We start from the raw sequence: 22209 nt of genomic DNA on the forward strand, positions 1-22209 counted from the left end.
TGCCTCCGAAATGCTAACCCTTCCTTCTCTCTTCTGGCCATGTTGTGAGGGAGGATGCCCTGGTTCTGCATACTTCTACTGGTGGAACAGTTATTACCTTTGATGCAAGAACTTGATGCAAGCTCTTTCTTGTTTTCATTAAAGGTAAAGGTAAAGGTTCCCTTTGACAATTTTTGTCCAGTCGTGTTCGACTCAAGGGGGTGGTGCTCATCCCCATTTCCAAGCCACTGAGCCAGCGTTTTGTCCGAAGACAATCTTCCGTGGTCACATGGCCAGTGCGACTTAGACACAGAACGCTGTTACCTTCCCACCGAGGTGGTCCCTATTTATCTAATTGCATTTGCATGCTTTCGAAACGCTAGGTTGGCGGGAGCTGGGACAAGCCACGGGCGCTCACTCCGTTGCGTGGATTCGATCTTATGACTGCTTGGTCTTCTGACCCTGCAGCACAGGCTTCTGCAGTTTAGCCCGCAGAGCCACCACGTCCCTGTTTTCATTAAGTGCCATCAAGTCACCACCCTTATATGGTGATGTCATGAATGAATGACCTCTAAAATGTCCTGTCCTCAACAGCCCTGGACATTTTGGATGTCACTCTTTCATAGGGTCACCATGCGAGCTTAGAGGGAATGAGAACCCCTCTAGCCTGACATCCTCAGCTATCAGAAGGATCAGAGGGATGTTAGAAAGACAATCCCTCTCACTCACATAGGAAGCTCCTGCTCCCCACTGCCTTATGGTAGCTACTGTTTTTGTCTGAAGGAAGGGGCTGTTATTTTCCACCAAATTAGCCATCACAAAATCCTCTTTAAGGTAGTCACACAAGCTTCAAGAACTCTAAAACAACCCACCTGTTCAAGGAAGAGAATGAACAGAGTCTTCCAGTGCTTGAGGTCAAGTAAGGTACCTAGAAGGATTCAACATCCTCACTGCACAAAGCTCCAACTTCTGCTCCTCAGAGCTGGGAGATATACTCCCAGAATCAATTAACTGTATTCCAAAAAAGAGGAACATTTCTGAGCATTTGTGTTTCTCTCTTGAGGACATGGTGGGCATAGTATACTGTGGAATGAATTTAAGCTGGTGAAGTAGGCAGATTAATAGAAGTGCCCTGCTAAAAATGCAAAAGCTGGTCTTCCTTTGCTTCTCTTCACTCTAGCTAGCTGGGTGAATAGTCAGGATCCAGTTTGGGAGCAGAACTTAACTCATATCTGAGACCAAAATTCACTATCCCTTGTTCTCAGCCAGGTATTCCTCTTGAACAATCCACCTTGCTAACTCTATTAAGGAGCTTCAATTTCCTAGCCTTTTTACTAGTGGGAAGCAAACATTCCAAGACCAGAAAAGTAATACGTACATGAGTATTGATTTCTCAGGTTTCCATTTTGCTCAGCAAACTTTGCTAGTCATATAGTATTTTATAAAGATGGATGTGGAGGGAGGTGCTTTGTGGAACCTCTGCGCCTAGTTTTTACTTTTGTAAAACACAATGGACCACAGATTCCATGCAACCATTTGATTAACATTTCAGTAACTTGTGTGAGGGTTGTATAACATATTGAATTAAATATGAAAGCAAATGACGCCATCAGTGCATGGTTCCCATGAGATATTCAATTTGATCTGAAATTCAATTTGCTTTCATCCCAGCTTCATAATTTCTAACACACTGGCTAAATCTATTTCAGGAATGCAGGAATGTGAAATGGAAGCATTGATGCAATTTCCTCTGGGAAAAGATGATGTCGCTTTATGTCACATCAAGGCAGTTGCTTAAAACACCGGAAATTCAGGTTTTGGTGTGTGCTTAAGAAAAGTGGAAACACTCTGCGTGTGTGAGCACGTGTAAACATGTATGTATATGTGTCCCCATGTGTGCAGGTATGTGTACAAATGGGAGATGGAAAAGAGAGGGAGAAAGAGAAGGATAGAAAGGGGAGTTGATTATATTTCCCTCCCACTACTAACCAGATTGTATCACAAAACGTGTATGTTTACCCTTACAGCTTCCCCTTTGCTACAATACTGTGATGAAACACATCACAGTCTTGTTTTATATTTGTCTGTCTGTAATACAGACAATTACACTTTTTCCGGGGGGGGGGGGGGGACACATTATGGATACAGTTTGTGGCTCTTTGTCATTATAACCAGCAAGCTTTAGAAAACCCGCTTGTTTTTAATGTGTGGAAATTGTAAACAAAGAGTTACAATGGTTATTGTGGGTTTTTCAGGCTTTCAGGGATCTAATGGACTACCATTAGATCACGGCCATGAAAGCCTTTGCAAATTCAAAGAGTTACAACTTTGCCACTTTAACCCTGTCTTCTGTTCAGCATCTGAAGACCCTGATAAGTCAAATTAAGAAGAACTTTCTACACTCCATATGGACTTGTGATCAGAGGGATTGCTTACCTTTCTTGGCACCATGTGGTCTAGCTCCTCCATCTCACTAAACTCGTCTCCTAAAATATGCCCTGGGGGCTACCCACTCTTTGGTGCATGCAAAAAAATACATCATATGTATACCTCATATCTATTGTGCATTTTGGCCCCTGAATCCCAGTCCAAAAAAGGTCTTGCTCCAATCCCAGGCTAATGGAACTGCCTCTTTTCCACTGGTAAATCTGAACTATAGTTTTAAGATGAGGTAGTCATTGATTTTTCAATGGGAAGAATTATCCTCATTTTAAGTGGGAAAAAGGGATATATGAGTTCTGCCTACCTGCAATTCTTCCTCCAGCACCACCAGTTGCTTGTCTTTGTCAATCTTCACTGAGGACATAGAAGAGAGACACCTGTCAATGGGCATTCATCCCAGCATTTACAATACCAATGCATCAAAATCTTTCTCAGATTCTCCAGTCCCTCATTGGCAACTGGAAAAGAATAGGCCCAACAAAAACTCTGTGATCCTGCATTGATAGGTGTGCTCTGTCATAATCCAGTCATTTCATCCAGGGTCAAATATGGGATGGGGAAGCAGGGGTAGCATGAAGGCTGGTAACTCACTAATTATAGCTGCGTTGTTAGTCTCCTTCCTGAACCGGAATTTCTTCAGTTTTTCCTTTAGCTGTGGATCCACATCACACACAACCAAAGTATCTGACTTCATGTAGATATGTTAGAGCAAAGAAAATGAGAAATCAGTTTACAGTTATATATAATTCAGGCTATTGTTTCCTAAAGGATGTATGGTTTTGAGGTACCACAAGCATAGTCATGTCTCTTTTTTTCTTAAAAGACAAATAGTAGTATAACATTCATATCCTCTACCAAAAATAAAAAAGATAAAAAATACATCTTTTTCACAATCCTACTTCCAGCTATAGTAACACAGTTTTAAGTACAGTATCTACTTGCCTACATTTTTCATTTCACTTGTTCATCTCTTCCATTATTTCCCTAAGTCTGTTTTAGATTCTACGGTCAAAGCAAAAAACTCTTGCTGACATAACTTGAAGGCGCCAGGTTTGTGGGGAGTGCACTACAAATGTGTACATTGACAGTTCAGGAGAATATTACCTGACATGATCACAGGGTTTCTCCAGAATTCAGCAGATCACCTGTAACAGCCCTTAATCTGAATACAGGGTATCTTCCAGCTAAGACTATTATCCCCAACAGAAGTTTGCCCACCCTCTTTTAATTACTTTAAAAACAGGATATCCTGTCTCCTCCTTTGGTAAACTCGTTCTATACAGTAGTTTCAAACTTGTCAATTCTTATTTAAAACACCACACCACCCCTCCAAAATATCCTTTCATTGTGAAACGCTGATCTGGCAATCCAATCTGCATACAACACAGAACGTTCATGTCTGTCAACTGTCAATATGGGGCTTCCAATTTGAGCCAGACCACAAGAACTGCCTCTCTTGAGGTTCCTAAGGCAAGACCATATTTTAGGGGAAGACACAATTAGAAATCCCGTGCCTTGAGATTATATTTCCCCCTCTTGGGTTGCTTAATTTCCACAGGAATAAAGACAAAAAAATAAGTAGCAAAAAACAATCAAAAAACCCCATCAATTTGAAAGATTTCAGAAGAGATGACACAGATACAGTACAGAATCTACCCACCCACTCCTCCTGACCCCAAGTCAAGAACTGCTGGAGCTGACCATTCTGTCTTGGATGTCTCCACTCTTAACCCTCCTTCAGCTGAAACTTTCTAGCTCTGGATTCAGAGCTCTTCCTTCTGACCAGATATCTTCTTCGTTATTCTGTTTAAGACTCTTTCTGACAGTTGCAAAGGAAAGACAGCTAGGGAGGAAGTCACTGGCAACCGTAGGGTGGAGCATAGGGAGATGTGTATTCTCAGTTGCAAAAAAGGGGAAATGCTGATAGGAAACAGAGATGACACCCACCCTATGAGATGTGGGAGGGAGTCCTACAGATAACTGTACTATTCAGCAGGAGCTAAAAGAGGGAGTCAACAGCATGCCTCAGTTGCAAGCCCAGTCCAAGAGGTAGTCATGAAGAGGAGTTCAAAGAAGCAAGCCTAACTGCCTGCCTATGGGAAGATAGAACCTCTACCACAGCAACTCATCCGCATATTTTTTGAGGAGGATGGGTTAGAAAAGTGCCATCCAACGTTGAAAGTCTGATGGGTCCTGGAGGATTTTCTTGCTAAACAGATCAAGGTGGGTCAAGAATGGAGAACCACAAAGAAATTCATACACAGGAGACAAAAGCAGTTATTCTATTTAACTATTCTCTCTTCCTTTACTTATCCCACCTCTCTCCCAGAACTAAGACACTCACAGCAGCTCACAAGTCTTGGAACAAGACACAAATGGAAACAGAAAACAGATACCGCACTGCCAAAAAGCCAGACAAAAAGTGATACAACACATTGGCCACAGATTATCCTATGAAAATTGCCACAGAACAAAAAGCAAAGGTGTTAAATAAAAAGAACATGGTGTTAAAAAGTTACCAGTATCTTCCAATTAAAATCCCCTTCCTCAGCAGCAGATCAATCGTGGGAAGCCTGCCTGAATAAAGGCTCCTTCACTGCCCTCCAGGGCTGGAACGACACCTTTGCAATCACATGTGCAAAGGGGCATTGGCCCCTGAAATTCACCCAAGCACAGGAAAGTTGTGGGTTTGATAGCAGGGAGGGGGACTTGAGCTGCGCGTCTTGCAGTCAAGTCAGACTCAGCTCGGGCGTTTTTTCCCCCAATGACTTAGACAACTTGCAGCTTGCAACCGACCCAACTCTCGGGGGCGGGGGGAGCTTGTTTTTAGGAGAGACTCGGCCTTGAGTCTTGGGTCTCCGGACTGGGTACTGAAGACTCGGACCCAAAGACTCGCTCAGCTCCCCACTGCCTCGTTTGTGCCTTCCTGGCAGGGTTGTTGGGGAGATCTGGCAAAGCCTGCCTGGCGGCTTCAAGCCCAAGGGATGGAGCCCTGGAGAGACCAATGTGAATCATTCATGGCGATCCTTACGCCGGCCTGGCCTGAGGAAAAGGAAGGGGGATGAGGACACCGTGCCCCTCCTGCAGAGGGAAAGGATGTCCTCTCCCCAGGGAGCAACCAGGCCCACCTGGTAGATACAAAACGAATTTCAGGGTAGCAAAAAAAAAAAAAAAAAAAAAAAAGTCCTTTGACTGACCAGGAGGGAAATGAAAAACACCCCAAAGCAATTTTGGCCTGCTGTAAGGTCAAAATAAAACCCAGGCCGAAATTAAAATTAAAACCAGGCAAAGCAGACCTCTTCTCTCTCTCTCCCCCTCAGGGACTGGACTGCCTGAGATGGAGCGGTTTAAATGGATGGCTGTGCCATTTAAAAACCTTTTAAATGTGGGTTTCGGAGCTGCTTATGTTTTCCAGTGTGGTATGTGCTTGATCCTTTCTAAAATATTGGTGCACGCACCGTCGTGAGCTTTAAAACACTGTATTTTTCTTCTTGTAAGACACCTCGGGTCCTTTTGAAAGAGGAAAGGCGGGGTAAAAAACCCACGACATTTTAAATATATTCGGCGAGCTTACATAATTTATTTATATTCACTCTTCGGCAAGCCAGACGGACTGCACTGTATTTCGTTTCACTTTTATTTTAATATCCCTTTTTTTTTCTTTTTGGAAATGGTCATGGGGCGGGGGGGAGAAGAATCTGTGGGAACTGCGACAGTTTCTGAGGTAAAAAACGATGCACGCCCGCTCTTCCTTATTTTCTATGCTGTCTGCAGTCGGGGCCTGGACTTGTTTGTCGGTTCACTACAGTATTTCTTTCCCCCTCCTAGCGTCCCAGGCCAGCGCCCACCGAAACGCCACCGCCGTGAGCGACTTCTACTTGCAGGACTGAAGGCGGACGAAGGCCTCGGGGGAGGGGGCGTGGCGTGAGGAGGCGCTTTGGGCGGGAAAAACAGAAGGCCGGGGCGTGGCCGCCGCTGTGAGGGAGGTGAGCTGGACGGGGGGGAGGGGAAGCAGCTCCGAGGCCCCGCCTCTTTGCTCCCCCCCCTTCTCCGGCCTCGCGCACTGGTTTTCCATCCGCTCATTGGAGGTGTGGGGAGGAGGAAATACCTCGCGCAGAGCCCGCCCCCGCCATCAGGTCATTGGTCGAGAAGGACGGAGGGCCGCGAAGGGGAGAAAAGGGCGAGGAGAAGGCGGGATTAAGAGGAAAAGACGGCACTCGGGATTTTTTATTGAGGGGGGTGAGTTCCCCCCCCCGAATCTTTCCCATTGGAGGTGGGAGAAAAAAGCCCGCTGATTGGTTCCAGAGGTTGTCCCTCGGGCCAATGGCAAAGGGAGCAGGAAGACGTAGGGCGCGGGGTGAGGGGGTAGGAGGAGGAGGAGAACGGGTGAAGAGGGTAAGGGAGGGGCGGGCGCGTCAGGCCAGGGTGCGTGCGTGCCGTGCGTCGCCGTGCGTTGTGACGTCGCGCGCCGCCCTCAGGAGTGTGTGGTGGTGGTGGTGGTGGTGGCGGCGGTGGTGGGACTGGGGCTGCTGCTGCTGCTGCTGGTGCCGCTGCTGAGTCCGCGCCTGCCCTTCTCTCGCCGCCGCTCCGGTGGGCCTGCCGCGGGCCTGGCAGGGACGGTGAGTGCGGCGGCTGCGAGGGGGAGGGAGGGAGGGAGGGAAGGAGAGCGGCTCTGAGGCGAGCGGCGGGCCTCTCGACCCCCCCCCGCGCGCCTTGGCCCGGGCCTCCACCCCGCGCCCCCTCCCCAGTGGCCCCGAGTAGGGGCAGCGGGCCCCGCCCCTCCGGGGGAGGGGGGCTTCTGCCAGGCCCCGCCCCTCCTGGGCTCCGCCCCCTGGGCGCAGGGAGGGAGGGAGGGAGGGGGTCTCTGGACAGCCCCTTGACACCCCCACCCCACCCCGAAGCCCCCACCGCCACTGCCTTTGGCCCGGGGAGCGGCCTCTCTCTCGCGGGGAGGCCCCGCGCTGGACCCCCGCCCGGGCCTGCCTGGCTCAGGGGCGGGCAAAGGGGCTGGGCGGGGAGCCGGGCTCCGTGGTCGCCGTGGGACTCTCTTTCCCAGCATCCCCCGCCCTTGCCCGCCGTGGCCTTGGGGCGGGGGGGGGAGCCCAGCCGCTGCCTTCGTGGAGGGTCTCTCTCTCTTTCCCCCCCCTCGCTTGAGCCCACGGGGTCCCCTCCAGCGTGGCGGTGGCGGGAGGCTGGTGGCAGCGCTGGGGCTGATGGGGGTGGTAGTCGCCGCCCTGCTGCACCTGAGGAGTGGGGTGGGGGTGGGTTCTGCGGGGAACAGACGGAGGGGTCGAGGTTAGGCCCATGCGGAGAGGAGGATGGGCGGGTGGGCGAGCGAGCCAGCGGCTCTCCAGAGTGCTTGGGCAGCAACGCCTCCTTGTCAGTCCTGGTAGGAGGGCTCCCCTTGGCCGAGGAGGCCGGGACCTGGCCCTCAGCACCACCTGTGGGGTCGCCAGTGGCCCACTTGTGACCCTGGGCTCCTCCATGTGCTCCCCCCCCACCCGCATCCCCAAGGGACAGGCCAAAGGGCCCTGGTTCGGATGCTCCACCGGGAGGGAGAGACTGTAAGTGCTCCCATAGGTACTGACGGCTCGCTCTCCTCTTCCCTCTGCTTTTCGTTTTGGTATTGCTTTTGCAGGGAGGTGTATGGGGGGGGGAGGGCAATCCAGAAATGAAGAACCTCTGCTGCTGCCTGTAAGTAAGCCATTGTGGCTGAGCCTCAGCTGACAGAAGGAAGGGGTTATACCCCTCACACCCTGCTTCCTGTGGACCTGAAAGGCCCTTTCTGCTCTCACCTGTTCAGCCAAAATGAGGAGGGTTTCTGGGATGTAGCCATGCCCCTGGGGTGAGTTTAATCCAGGCCTTGGCCCCACACAAAAAATCAAGAATTACAGCCCCTTGACCTTCCTCTTAAGCTAGGCTCTCCTTCCTTTCTTCCTAACTTCCTTTGGCATGAATAACACATGGGGCTTCTCTCTGGCTGAGACTTGGCAGCCCCTTTTGCTCCCTAATCTTGGACAGGCTTTTCTTCCTTCGTTCCTGCCCTTCCCTTATTGTCAGAGATAGCTCTAGTGAAGAGATGGCATTCTCTCCTTTCCACCTTCCCCCTCCAATCTCTATAGAGGGGGGGGCTCTTTTTCTGTTCCCCCACCTCAATCCTAGGGGCTTCCAGCTGAGGGTAGTTCTTGCACCCAGTAGAAATCAAGCCTCATTTTCCACTTTTCCCTTTGGGGCATTAACCATTAACTCACTTATCCAGGCACTGATACTTCTGTCTTGTCTCCATAGCTCTGTCCTGCTGCAGGAAATTTCCATGTTGTCTGATTTTCTCCACCTCCACAAACAGCATGTCTGCTCCCTGGGTCATAACTGTAAAGATCTTAAGATAGCCGTCCAGCTCCTTGGCTCTTCAACACCCCTCGCAAGACAAAATGTGCTCTGCTGTTATGCCTTTGCCCTTCTTCACCCAGCAGCCATGTTGTGAAATTGCTTCTTCCCAGATCAGCAGATTCCTGTGAGTTTTGAAAGGTGTCTCCAAGGGAGAGCTGCAAGGTTCTTACAACCTGCCGCCTGGCTTGGCTGTTCCCACAAAATGTATGTTCAGATGGTTCCTTGGTGATACCAATTCAGTAACTAGGTCTTTGCTCCAAAAGGGGTTGATGCTGTCCCAATTGTGGTGCCTATGGTTAGACTTGTTGTTGGCTCCCATTGGTCTCTTTAGACAGATGAGATCTCAGGGAAAAGAAGTAATATCAGAAGCTAGGTTGTGACTCTTTTTGAAAAGCCAAAACAAGATGATTCCTTACAGCAGAGGTCCCCAACCCCCGGTCCGCGGCCTGGTGCCAGAACCGGACCAAGCTGCGGACACACCTCCCCCCTCCCCCACACGCACTCACCCCTGCACAGTTGTTTTGTGTTTGCGTGCACGCCAGCACCTACACAAGCGCTTCCCCAACCCTTTGCACATGCACATGAGAGAGAGCGCCCACCTGAGCGGTGTGCCGCTGTTTGCGCATGCACACGAGAGAGAGCGACCGCATGAACACCCTCTTGGTCCGCATGAGAGCACGCACACTCCTCGCACATGCACACGAGCGAGGAGGGTGCCCGACCTTCCCCAGCCGGTCTACAAGGTTAAAAAGGTTGGGGACCCCTGCCTTACAGGACATGTTTCTTGTGCAGAACTGAAGATGCTGTCTTCTCTTGGGCAACTTCCTTGACTATTTGAATTTAAGACATCCTTTTATATATCATAGTCTTGAATCTGCATCAGCTACCTGAGAAACCCCATTTCTGCTTTTTTTTTCCCCTCCCCATTTAATAGGCTACCTACTGTTTGTGTTGTTATCCTAACTTCTACTATAGCTCAACTCTGGGTTTGTTTATTTTTTTCTGTTCTGATGTTATCTCTTTTTCTTTTTGGAAGGTACTATTGGTTTGTTCTTCATAGGGGTTCTCAGTCAGTAGTGTAGAATACACTGGGATAAATCCTCTTTACTTTTACATATTTGACAACTAAACCATTGGTGTCTAAGAACTGCTTTCCCTTAAAAGCACGGTTCTTACACTCCTCCTTTATGGCTTTTAACTTCACTCCTCCTTTATGGTTTTACTGGTGCTTTCAAGGTATCACACGTTAGTTTTTTAAGAGAGTCTCTTTTTGCCACTGCTTTTTTGGGGAGGGGACTTTAGTAACAGCTGTTTCTGACACAACTATGCAAAGTCCTGGAAGAAGAGCAAAACACTGTATTGGTGTTGTTTGCCGGGGGGGGGGGCATGGTGAGGAGAAACTGAGCATGCTATTTGGCAGATTTTTTCACTGCTTTTTATTGGTTCCCTGATTGGCTGCTTGTGGAGCTCAGTTCCCCAGTCTTGTAACAGGATAGAATTAGATTCTCTCTGGAATAGAAGAGTGCAAGCTACAGTTTTATTGCTTGCAGTTTATGGAAGCACCTCCTGCTTACGGCCAGTGATTTCTGAATAGCACTTTATGCACACTGTCTGTTTCCCATCTTGGTTTTAGGCAGCTGCCTCTAGCGTCCAGCTGAGATGACACATGATCCATGTCTGTGGCTCATAGGATGCTATTCAGGGTTTTCTTCCAAGTGGTGAATCTTATTGGTTACTAGGAGAGCTTCCTGTTTGTCTTTGAATATCAACATCAGTGTCTCTTTCTGGAAATGAAAGTCTGTTTTGTCCTGCCCTAAGGAAATAAACTAATGGTGACTCCCAAGGTGTAAAACCATATTAGTGCCTTGAAATTAATGATCTTGCTTCCTGCCATTGCTTACACCTGTTAGCCTATCTTGGAAAGGACTTGTGATAGGAAGTGCCCTGTGTTTATTACTTCCCCAGAAGTTTGTGACTTTTGTACCTGCCTTTGGGTCCTGATGTTAACATTGCAGAGAGAGGCCTGAGTCAATGGTGTGCTCAACCGGGTGTCACCCAGAAGTGATGATAACTAGGACATCTGTTTCCTAGTTGAATTTAAACCACAAACCTTAGCTCTCAATACACTTTAAAAGTAAGCCTTTGGTGTGTAAAGACTACCTGGTGTGCTTCTTGGAAGTCAACACTGTGAAATGATTTGCTGAGCACAGGTTTGGTTATAGGTTGGCAACCACACTGTGAGCGCTTTCTTGTGGAGTCAATCTTGCTGTCTTCTCAAATGTGTATTTTCCCCTCAAGCTTCCCAGCTTATATTTAATACTCTGTAACTAGGTGGCTCAGGACAGAGATAACGGGGTGTGAGATTCTGCCATCCTTCTCTGTGCCTGGAAACTGGAAGCAGATTAAGAACGTTGGAAGGGAGGGGGTGTTTCTTAGTGTAATATCCATTTTGGTAATAATACAAACTCATAATCTATATTAGTAGCAGTCATTCTGAGGTGAGGCTGTGCCAGAAACGTGTATTTAACACAAAAAATATTTTGTTAGAAGTAACATATTAAAAGATGTCATGGTTCATCATGACCTTCCCATATTAAGATAAGCAGATACCACATTTTCATAGCTTCTTTGCCTTCTGACATGCTCATCTGGTGACAAACTGCCTCTGGGAGATTGATCTAAGACCTGTTTTAACGTCTGTATCTCTTGGCCTGCTAGAGGGCTGTTGGAATCCAAAGTCACAAGCCTCCTGCCTCCCTCTAAGGTGTGATTCTGAGTTTGCTGCATTTTGCAAGACAAGCAGAATAGAGAGAAGTACCCATGGAAATTTGAGCACTGAGCCTCAATCTGTCCTTCTACAGCAGTGATGGTGAACCTTTTTGAGCCTGAGTGCCCAAATGGCAACACAAAACAAAATTATTTCGAAGTGCCAACACTGCAATTAAACCTGAATACTGAGGTTTCAGTTTAGAAAAAACAACTCATGTCATTTACACATTTTGTCTGTCTGGTTCTTTATTGATTCCTCGAACTGACAGCTCTTTTAGAAGAAAGTCAAGTGCAAAATGCTACACTGAATTAAATGCACCCTATTTATAAAGCTTATTAAGTACATTGAAATCCTGAGCTTGTTTCCTCCAAAGTAAGCTACCCTCAGAAAAGCAGCTATATATAGGAATTCAAAATTTTAAAATGTGTACCTACATTTTATACACTACATAAAGTGTATACACACATTTCACTTGTTTGAAATGTAGTGTTGGAAAAGAGATTTACAGATATCATGACTTGTCAGAAAGATAAGTAAAGCAAATTCAGTGTGGACTCTCAATAGAAGCTAAAATAACCAAGCAAAGGGTATTGTACTACACTGGCATTATAAGATAAGCTCACTGGAAAAGGCAGCAATGCCGGAAAAAGTGCAATGCAGTAGGAAAAGATGAAGACTGCACATGAGATGGATTGACTCAACAAAGTCTTTTGTTTGTAAGACCTTTTTGGTGTTGCAGTCAAAGCAGGACCAGGAGCAGAGAGACTGGGATTCAGATTTGGGGAATAAAGTATGATACTTTTGCCTACTTTGGGGATGAGAAACATGATTGCTACACACTTCAGAAGTCTAGTCCCAGGTGTGTTGGTTGTCTTTTACTAGGTGTTTGCTGTTAGTGAGACTCTGTTAAATTTTCCAGTTCTTCCCAGTTCAATTTAAAGTCTAAACGGAATCTTGGAAATACTGTACTTGCTATTCTCAGCAAAAAATTGCAGCGCTAAATGCAGTGGAGATGAACTTTGGAAGGTTCCTTTTTTTCATTGTTTTATTTATATTTTATTTATATACTACCCCATTAGTCCCAAGGCACTATTCTGGGCGGCTTACAGACAATTACAAACCAGGACAAACAAACTATGGACACTAAAATGTAACAGAAACAGCGATGACAAATCAAAACCATAAAAGCCAATGGCACCAACAAATTTTCACAATAAAGAGGACCAGATGGGAGGCACTCAGACAGGGTTGGAATGAAAAGCCTTCCTGAAGAGTAGTGTTTTTTAAAGCTCAACCCCCATCTCTGTTGTATGCTTTTCTTAGAAAAGCTACTTTTGTTTTCACTTCACCAGTTTGTTTTGCAGAGTATCCCGTGACTGGTCACATCTATCATGGCAGCGTTTCTCAATGTTCCCAGTTTGGGGATCCTGGGGATCAAAAACAGAGTCTGGGGACTTTGCTGAAGCTCAGATGATCGGGATCTAACAGGTATCTTAACGAAGATCACCTAAGGAACCTGATAAATGGCATAACTTAATTTAATTAAAGATAGGTGGAGGCATTCTGTATGTTGTAATTAACCAATGAATGGATTAAGTACTCATACTGTTACTTTGTCCTTTAAAAACCCAGAAAGATTAATGAATAATCATTTATCAAGCCTGTCTTCCTATAAACACCCTGGGAATAAGCACCATTGACTACAAGGGAGTTATGCTTGCATAAACATGGATAGCATTGTATTTTAGAAGTGTTACATCACAGGATTGCAGATCTCCATCCCATAACATATGGTGAAGCTCTAATTATATATTTTTGATATATTTCTATAGTACTATAATTTTTCAAACCTTAACCTATTGCCAAGTTAAAAGTTTCTTTCGTTCTTTCTTCTTTCGTATGCTACCCATCTTGCCAGGCTATTTTGGGTAGTTCACAACACAATCAAACAAAAAACATAATTATAAGTATAAAATAAATTAAACATATAAAGCATCATAAAATATAATGACAATTAAAAAATCACACAATAAAATATTAGATATTTAAATATTTCAAATGGTGCAGAGGGCAGAAAAATCTTTTCATCAAAGACAAACATGTTTAGGCTTCTTTTGTTAATTTCCCTACTTACCAGAAAAAGATATTACAGGGCCATGTTTTGGATTAAAAATAGAACTATGTGGAAAATGCCTTAAGATTACTTCCACCTCCCACTCTGTCAATCAGAAAGTAATTTGTAAGGCTGGCCAGAAAAAATCAAGTGTGTACCATAATACAATCTTACCAAAATCATTTACTGGGTACTTTTGCATGCAATGCCATCTACCAATTGTGATTAGCTTTTGATCCCTTTTTAATTCTGGTTTTATGAGTCAAGTCTCTCTGTGTGTCTCTCTCTCACACACATACACAAACGCTTTGGAAGGTTCATTTTTTTCATGGTTTTACAAAAGAGTCAGTTTCTCACACATGCAATCTCCCTCCCTCCCTAAACTTTTAGCAATCTTTTGCATCAGTTCAGTATGTCCCTGTTTCCTCTCATTACATTTAAATAAGCTGATGAATCCAGCCGTCCCTCTCTCACACCTTCCTTCCCACCTTAATTAGAGCCTTCCGTCCTGCTTGCATCAGTTCCATTTTTCATAGTTTTGAGTCAGTCTCTCTCATACACATACACACACCTTCCCTCCCTCCCTAAATTTACTACAATCTTACATTTACACAAGCTTGATGAATCCACCCGTCCCTCTCTTGCACCTTCCTTTCTGCCTTAATTGGAGCTTTCCCTCCTGTTTGCAGTCACCTCTGGTGGAAGTAGTAATTCACAAGCTGGATTGACTCCCCTGGGCTGTAGCGCTCCGCTCGCATGCCCAGGGAGAGGTCTCCGCATGTCAGCTGTGGCACGCGTGCCATAGGTTCACCATCACTATTTTACAGTTTGCCTTATGTGTGTGTTGTATGAATGGTGACACGTGTGGTATGAGCCAGGGTTGGCTGGCCTTTGGACATCTGAGTTGTCCATTCAGGTGGGCTTTCTCCACGTGGCCCAGTCATGAAACTCTGTGTGTGTGGATTGAGCAAGATTGGCACGTAAGGTCTGTGTTAACAGCGCAGGCCGGTTAGGTTTTCTAAAACAGGTTCGGCTAAAGAACTCTGTGTAGTAGATATCACCCCTTTGGTTTCATGGTTCCGCCTGATTTCAATATAATCCACTTTTTAAAAAGCAGTCTTGGGCAAATGTTGGTCTTCCTGATGTTGACAAATTGCTCTGTTCATCACTCTTCCCCATTGGTGAGGCTGGCTAAGAATTACAGGAACTGAAGTTCCCACTTCTGCCTTCTAAGGATAGAGCTGGAAGATGCTGGTTAGTTTTTCCTGAGAAGGTGGCCCTCTTGAGAACTCAAGGCAGCATTCTTTCTTGAACGCCTGGGGTGCTCTCATCTCTGCTTCCTACAGTACCAACAAATATGACATATGGGAAAAGACAAGGTTGGGCCTCCCTCCTTCCTGTCAGATACCCAAGAAAAAAGAATTGAAGTGGAATCTCTCTTCTCATTTCCCAGCCTCGTAAGACCATGATGGCTCTGGAGAATCTCTCCTCCAAGACTAACTTCCTCTGATTCCTTCGGACAGGCTTGGTCGAGTTGATGGAAGGCAATGTAATGTCCAGGGTTCTGGTCGTGGCTTGTTTATGTGGCTCAATTCCTTTTTTCTGTCCCCCAGGCAATCTTCTAAAAACTTCTGTCAGAATTTTAGATACCACTGGCATGTAAAGGTTAGGACCAAACACCACCACCACCACCCCGAAACGTGTGGGTGTTGCAGACCTTCTAAGAAATGCCTTGGAGTTCCTTAGCCCTCCCTCCCTCCCATCTGGAAGGGGACAAATGCTTTCTCCTGGGTGAACCAGTAGTGCAGGGACTATTCTCAGTGTTTCGCTTGGCTTTCTTTCTCTTTGCTGTTGGGCCAGTCCTTGGCTGCGCTTCTGATCCTTACGGGCTGAACAGGAGACTAAAGGGGCTGCCACCCTCTCGGTTTACTTTCTGGATGCCCAGAGCCTGGCTTCTCCTCCAGCTGAGGTCCCAGCTGTTTTCTTTGGGGAGCGTGCTTTCTTCAGTGCATTCTAATTATAGTGTCCAGAGGATAGCGAGATCCAAACGGTCGTTTCCTCTCTTTTTGCTTTCTGTGTTTTTTTTAAAGACATAAGTATTCTCTTTATTAATGGGTTTCATAAAAATATGGGTTTAAGAGCTGCTTCTTCCCCCAAATATTTGTTGTTGTTTTTTAATCCATGGTATTATCTGGAAGGATGTTAGGCACCAATTACATTTATTAATACCATATTTCCCTTGTTGAGTCTCCTACAGGGTGGGCAGGAAAGGAGTGCGAGGAGGGAGGTCAATCCAGTCATCCTCTGGACCTCCAAAGCACCTGCTGGGTTCCCAAAAAGAGGAGAACAGATAGTGGATGTGTTTGTCTTTCGAGTTACCAACTCTTGATTCCCATTCCATTTGTGTCCTGGGACAAGTGATTCAGAACCTTCTCAAGCGGTGGTGATTGTCTCTCTGGGAGAGGCCTCATAGTATTCACAGAATTTCTAGAACTTCATCAGAGTATACTGTGACAAACCCAGACCTACTGGGATATGCCACACGTTAACTAAGCTGCCACCAACCCATTCCCTATAAGAAGTCACACAGACCAGGGATGGATTTTTAAACAAATAAAAGAACAAGGTTTATTTAAATACAACACACAGGGAAAATAAAATAATCAGGTGAATAAGATAAAGTAACGTGGCTTATTCTCATTCATACATGCATACAGTTTGGTTCACACAGAACCCTTAACTTGAAGCACAGACCCTGAACCTATCAGTTCTGGCTAACCAACAGACACCTGAACCTATCAGGTTGGTACTCTGACACACAGTAGTACCCTGTCTGACACACAGACTCCCACACCAGCTTCTTCTTCCCAGCTGCTGCTTCTTCACATCCCAGCGTCTCCCCTTCACCACACACGCATCACATATATATACAGTACAGCCCCTCCTCCTGATGTCCCGCCTTCCACTCCCCATAGGATGGAACTTTCCCTCCAAACCCATGACAGACAGGTAACATCAGTGCTGTATGTAACACCTCCCCTCTTTATAAGTTGTTTTGTAGGGGGAAAGCTAAGGTGCTTTTTCCCAAAAAACAACCTGGATAAAACACACAACAACAGTTATACATACCATATCATACTTACTTATACTTACATTCTAAGTTAACCATAGCAATTAGGCATTTAAACATTTACCATATACATTACATCAATTTACCTTTATTCATACAAACCAAGTTCAAAAAAAACAGGTACATTTAACTTTTTGTCATCAATATATATACATAGTCCATGTTTCTTTCGCCGTCTTCATTCTTCAGGTCTTCTTGACAAGGCGTCAGCAACACAGTTCACTGACCCTCTGACCACTTTCACTTCAAAGTCATAGTCCTGTAGGTTTAAAGCCCACCTCATAAGTTTGCTATTGTGGGTTTTCATTGTCTTTAACCATTGCAGTGGTGAATGGTCAGTGCACAGAACAAAATGTCTTCCCCAGATGTAAGGCTTGGCCTTCTGGATCGCGTAGACTATGGCCAAACACTCCTTCTCCACGGTTGCCAAATGTCTCTCACCTTTTTGAAGTTTCCTACTCAGGTAGGACACTGGATGCTGGTCACCATTCTCATCCTCCTGGCACAGAACTGCTCCTACCCCGCTGTTAGACGCATCGGTGTAGATGATGAACTCCCGGTCGAAGTCTGGAGCACGCAGGACTGGATAGTTGATGAGCGCCTGCTTCAACCTCTGGAACGCCTCCTCACAGTCGCTGGTCCACGGGATGCGGTCATCAGCCTTCTTCCTCGTCAGATCGGTCAGCGGAGCCGCAATCTCGCTAAATCTCGGGATGAACTTTCTGTAGTAGCCCACCAACCCAAGAAATGATTTGACTTTTTTCTTGGTGTTGGGTCTGGGCCAATCACGAACAGCTTCTATTTTGGCCTCCAGGGGTTTTATCACTCCTCCCCCTACCATGTGACCCAAGTATTTTATTTCTGGGCTACCCAGCTGACACTTGCTGGCCTTTACTGTTAGCCCTGCTGCACTTAACCTCTGCAGCACTAACTCCAGGTGTATCAGGTGATCTTCCCAGGTATTACTGAAGATCCCTATGTCGTCAATGTAGGCCACTGTAAAGTCACTGAGCCCTGCCAAGGTCTGGTCCATCAGCCTTTGAAATGTGGCTGGTGCATTTCTGAGACCAAAGCTCAGGACTCGAAACTCATAGAGACCAAAAGGGCTGCAAAAGGCAGTCTTTTCTTGATCCCTGGGATCAATTCTTAATTGCCAATATCCCTTTACCAGGTCCAATGATGAGATGAACCGACAACCCCCTATGGTTTCAATCAGGTTGTCTAGCCTGGGCATTGGGTAGGCATCAGGAGTGGTTACACGGTTTAATTTCCTGTAATCGACACAAAACCTAATGCTCCCATCAGGCTTGTCCACAAGGACTATCGGAGAGGACCAAGGACTAGAAGAGGGGACGATTATGTTCTCCCTAAGCATCTCGTCCAGCTCCTTCCGCACCTTGTCCCTATAGGGTCCCGTTACTCGGTATGGGGATACTGCCTGCGGGGGTGCATCCCCTGTGTGGATCCGATGCATCACTCCCTTCACTATCCCCGGCTTGTTGGAAAACACCTGTTGATATTTACTAAGCAGCATTTTTAGTTTTTGCTGCTGGTCTTGGGTGAGTGCAGGACTGATCTTTACCTCCTCTGGGTTGTATTTTACTTCCCCTCTACCCTCCCAGAAGGGTAATTCAGCTTCCTCACTCTCAGCTGCTTTTATCGCGAATAAAACCCTCTGTTCCCCTCGGTAGTAGGGTTTTAGGGCATTCACATGAACCACCCTCCTTGCTTGGTTCTCCTCCTGCTCTATAAGGTAGTTCAGGTCTGACATCTTGGAAATGACCCTATATGGTCCTGCCCATTTGAGCTGCAGTTTATTCTCTCTGCAGGGCCTAAGCCAAAGCACTTCCTCCCCTGGGTCAAAGTGCCTCTCTCTAGCTTTGTGGTCATACCATGTTTTCTGTCTGACCTTCTGAGCTTGCAGGTTTTCTGCTGCCAGCTCTAGATTTCTCTTTAGGTCATTCATCAAGGTGTCTATGTATGTCACAACGTCTTGTGGGTCATCCTGGGTGATCTGCTCCCAATTTTGTTTGATCAAATCAAGGGGCCCTTTCACCCTTCTCCCAAATAAAAGTTCAAACGGACTGAACCCGGTACTGGCTTGTGGCACTGATCGATAAGCAAACAAAAGGGATTGCAGCTTCTGGTCCCAATTGTTTGGATTCTCTGCCAAGTAAGCCCTAATCATGCGCATTAGAGTCCCATTGAACTTCTCAGTTAACCCATTACTTTCAGGATGATAAGCAGTGGTTTCCTTGTGCTTAATTCCACAGATTTGCCATAAGCGTTTCATGAGCTTTGATGTGAACGATGCGCCCAAATCTGTGATTATTTCTGAGGCAAATCCCATCCTGGACATATACCCCACCAAGGCATCTGCCACTGTGTTAGTTTCAATGTTAGTCAAGGGTATGGCTTCAGGGTACCTTGTGGCATGGTCCACAATTGTGAGAATGAACCTGTTCCCCCTCTTTGTGGCCTTGGGCAAAGGTCCCACAATATCCACCCCTATGCATTTGAACGGAGTGTCAATCACAGGCAAAGGGCACAACTTTGCTTTGGTCCTGTCGCGGCTATTCCCCTGCCTTTGACACACATCACATTGTTTACAGAACTCCCTGATCTGCTTCCCTATGTCAGGCCAGTAAAAATTCTGTGTGATTCTCTGCTGTGTTTTGTTCACCCCTAAGTGTGCAGCAAACATGTCAGAGTGCCCCCTTTGTAAGATCATGGGGCGATACTTTTCAGGTACCACCAGCTGACTTCTGATCCCATCTCCCCCTTTTGAGATATTCCTCAGGGTCTCTCTATATAAAATCCCCTTTTTCTCCAGAAATCTCACTGGGGTGTCAGGTGTTAGCTGGGCGTCAGTCACCTGTTCAAAACACTTATGGAGAGTGGCGTCTGCCTTTTGCTCTTGTCCAAATCGGCTGTCTGTGGTCAAGGTTTCCACCACAGCTTCTGAACTCCCCCCACCTGCTTCCGTCTCTGGCTCATCATTACCCCCCTGAACTGTCCCCGTGGTGGCTTGTGAGCGTGTAATCACTAGCACCCTTTTCACATGTTCAGCCAGGTCATTTCCCACGAGCACGGCTGCTGGCAGAGTCGATGAAATCGCTAGCCGCCAAACTCCCCTCCAGCCTTGAAAGTTGACAGGTACCTCCGCGACTGGCAGTGAGATTATCTGCCCCTCAATCCCTGCTACCTTTATGCTCTCATTCGGGATTATATATTCCCTAGGAATAATATCTGGATGGCACAGGGTCACCTGGGAACAAGTGTCCCGCAGCCCCCTATACTGACGGTCAAGTATTCCTACGTCCACCCCTGCTGTCTCAAACAACTGAGAATCTGTTTTCACCAGCAAGCAGCGCTTTACCTCCGCGAGAGGACCATTTTCCTCAGCCTGATCAGCAGATGTCACTGTTCCAGATTGAGTCGCCATGGCAACAGGCTCCCTCAGTGACAATGAGCCTTGCTCTTTCTGGACACAGAACACAGCTTTTGGCTTGGTTCCACTCGAATCCTGAGGCACCATTCCTTTTAGCTGCTTTAATTTCTCACACTCTGAGATTAGATGGCCCTTTCCCTGACAGAAATAACATTTTCTGGTGTATTTTGATTCTCTCTCATCTTGTTTTGGTTTTCCCTCCAAAATCTGAGGTCTTGGTTTCATGTCTGAGGGCTTCCCTTCACCATGGGCCCCTCCCCCTTGCTGGCTTTTCCCTGGTCCCTGAGAGTACTTGCTGTAGGTTTCTTTGGGTTTACCTCCAGATTTCCCCTCACCCAAGGGCTTTCTTATTTGCGAAATAAAATCTGCGATCTTGGCTGCTTCTACCACAGATTTTGGTTTCCTTTCCCTCACCTGGAATTTCAATTCCCCATGCAGGACTGAATAGAACTGTTCCAGCGCTATCAAATCTTTAAGCTGTTGAAAGGTCTCTGTCCCCTCCTGAGATAGCCATTTCTCAAGCAGCCTCACCAATTGGGCCCCCACTTGGGTAAAAGTCTGCTCTGGTTTTTTTGTGAGGGACCTGAATCTTTGTCTCAGCTGCTCCGCATTTATCCCATGTCTGGCAAACACCAGTTTTTTAAACTCTGCAAAATCTTTCATCAGTTCCTCAGGCATCTCGGCATAAACCTCAGCCAGGCTACCACTGATTAAAGATCGCATGATGGTCATCTTCTCAGTTTCCCTCACTGAGAAGTCCACAAACGCTCTTTCCACTAAGGAAAAGAACACCTCAGGACAATCTCCCTTGTGGTACACAGGGAATTTCTTCAGGTCAGCTTTAGACAGTTGGCCTCCCTCAGAATCCCTATTGTTATTATTGTTCTGGTTCATCAGTTCCAGTTTTCTTAATTCAAACGCCATCCTTTCTTTTTCCAGAGCAATTTTCTCTCTCTCTCTCTCTAGTTCAAATTGTCTTTGCCTTTCCCTTTCCCTTTCCTCCACTTCAAATTGCCTCATCCTCAGTTCATGCTGTTGGGCTATGAGCAATCTTCTGAGTTCTGGGTTCTGCTCTCCTGTGCTGTCACCTTGCACTGAGCCAAATTCATCCTCAGAACCTTGGTCTACCTGGGGGTCTTTCACTTCACCCATTTCTGCCATTTGGCTTCGAGTCAAAGGCATAATCCCCCCTCAGAACAGGCTGCTTCAAAAAGTCAAGCCTCAAAATAAAACGACCACTTTTTTTTTTCCTTTTGCCTCAGAACCAGCTTTCTATAGATTGCTGCTGTTCTTCAACACTACTTGCAACAGTTGCAAGCCAGAGCCTACCCCCCTCTGCTGGGCCTCTCAGCAGGCAGGCTAGATCACTGCTACTACACAGTTTTGCCTCAGCTTTTTTCCCGCCAAAACCAGGCTGCCTCAGAGCACTCTAATCTAGTCTCCCCAGTTGGCACGTTCTTCCACTAGCGCACCTCCCCGTGAGGTACACCTAGAAGATTACCTACGCGCCTCAGATTGTCCCTGACTAGACCCCCCTTGCTCTGGGCACACTTGCCAAGGCTTTGCTGGACCACTGGACAACTGGACCAGTCGTATCCCACACGCTGGACACCAATCAATGTGACAAACCCAGACCTACTGGGATATGCCACACGTTAACTAAGCTGCCACCAACCCATTCCCTATAAGAAGTCACACAGACCAGGGATGGATTTTTAAACAAATAAAAGAACAAGGTTTATTTAAATACAACACACAGGGAAAATAAAATAATCAGGTGAATAAGATAAAGTAACGTGGCTTATTCTCATTCATACATGCATACAGTTTGGTTCACACAGAACCCTTAACTTGAAGCACAGACCCTGAACCTATCAGTTCTGGCTAACCAACAGACACCTGAACCTATCAGGTTGGTACTCTGACACACAGTA

The 22209-nt window shown here is 46.4% G+C and overlaps 2 protein-coding genes across 13 annotated transcripts in view; one reads left to right on the forward strand and one right to left on the reverse strand.

Annotated features, from left to right (window-relative positions):
- Positions 1-5288, reverse strand: part of GMFG (glia maturation factor gamma) — a 53558-nt gene extending 48270 nt beyond the window's left edge. For 2 of the 9 annotated variants that reach the window (XM_072980232.2, XM_020787002.3), the window contains exons 1-3: positions 4123-4307; positions 3013-3109; positions 2726-2775 (exon numbers count right to left, since the gene is read on the reverse strand). In XM_072980232.2, the coding sequence (XP_072836333.2) occupies positions 2726-2775; positions 3013-3109; positions 4123-4125 (150 nt within the window). In that variant the 5' untranslated portion in view covers positions 4126-4307. Of the gene's footprint in view, positions 1-2725; positions 2776-3012; positions 3110-3525; positions 3937-4081; positions 4333-4940 lie in introns of those variants that run through there. The other 7 variants (XM_072980236.2, XM_072980234.2, XM_072980233.2 and 4 more) reach the window with 7 other exon arrangements.
- A 1215-nt stretch (positions 5289-6503) lies between these two features.
- The window catches only part of SAMD4B (sterile alpha motif domain containing 4B), a 29951-nt gene continuing 14245 nt past the window's right edge, over positions 6504-22209 (forward strand). The window contains exon 1 of one of the 4 annotated variants that reach the window (XM_078379894.1): positions 6504-6660. The gene's annotated coding sequence lies outside the window, so the exon portion shown is untranslated. Of the gene's footprint in view, positions 6661-6837; positions 7041-7965; positions 7986-9470; positions 13070-22209 lie in introns of those variants that run through there. The other 3 variants (XM_072980226.2, XM_072980227.2, XM_072980228.2) reach the window with 3 other exon arrangements.

This window comes from Pogona vitticeps, chromosome 9 (assembly GCF_051106095.1).
Source record: "Pogona vitticeps strain Pit_001003342236 chromosome 9, PviZW2.1, whole genome shotgun sequence".
Lineage (NCBI taxonomy): Eukaryota > Metazoa > Chordata > Lepidosauria > Squamata > Agamidae > Pogona > Pogona vitticeps.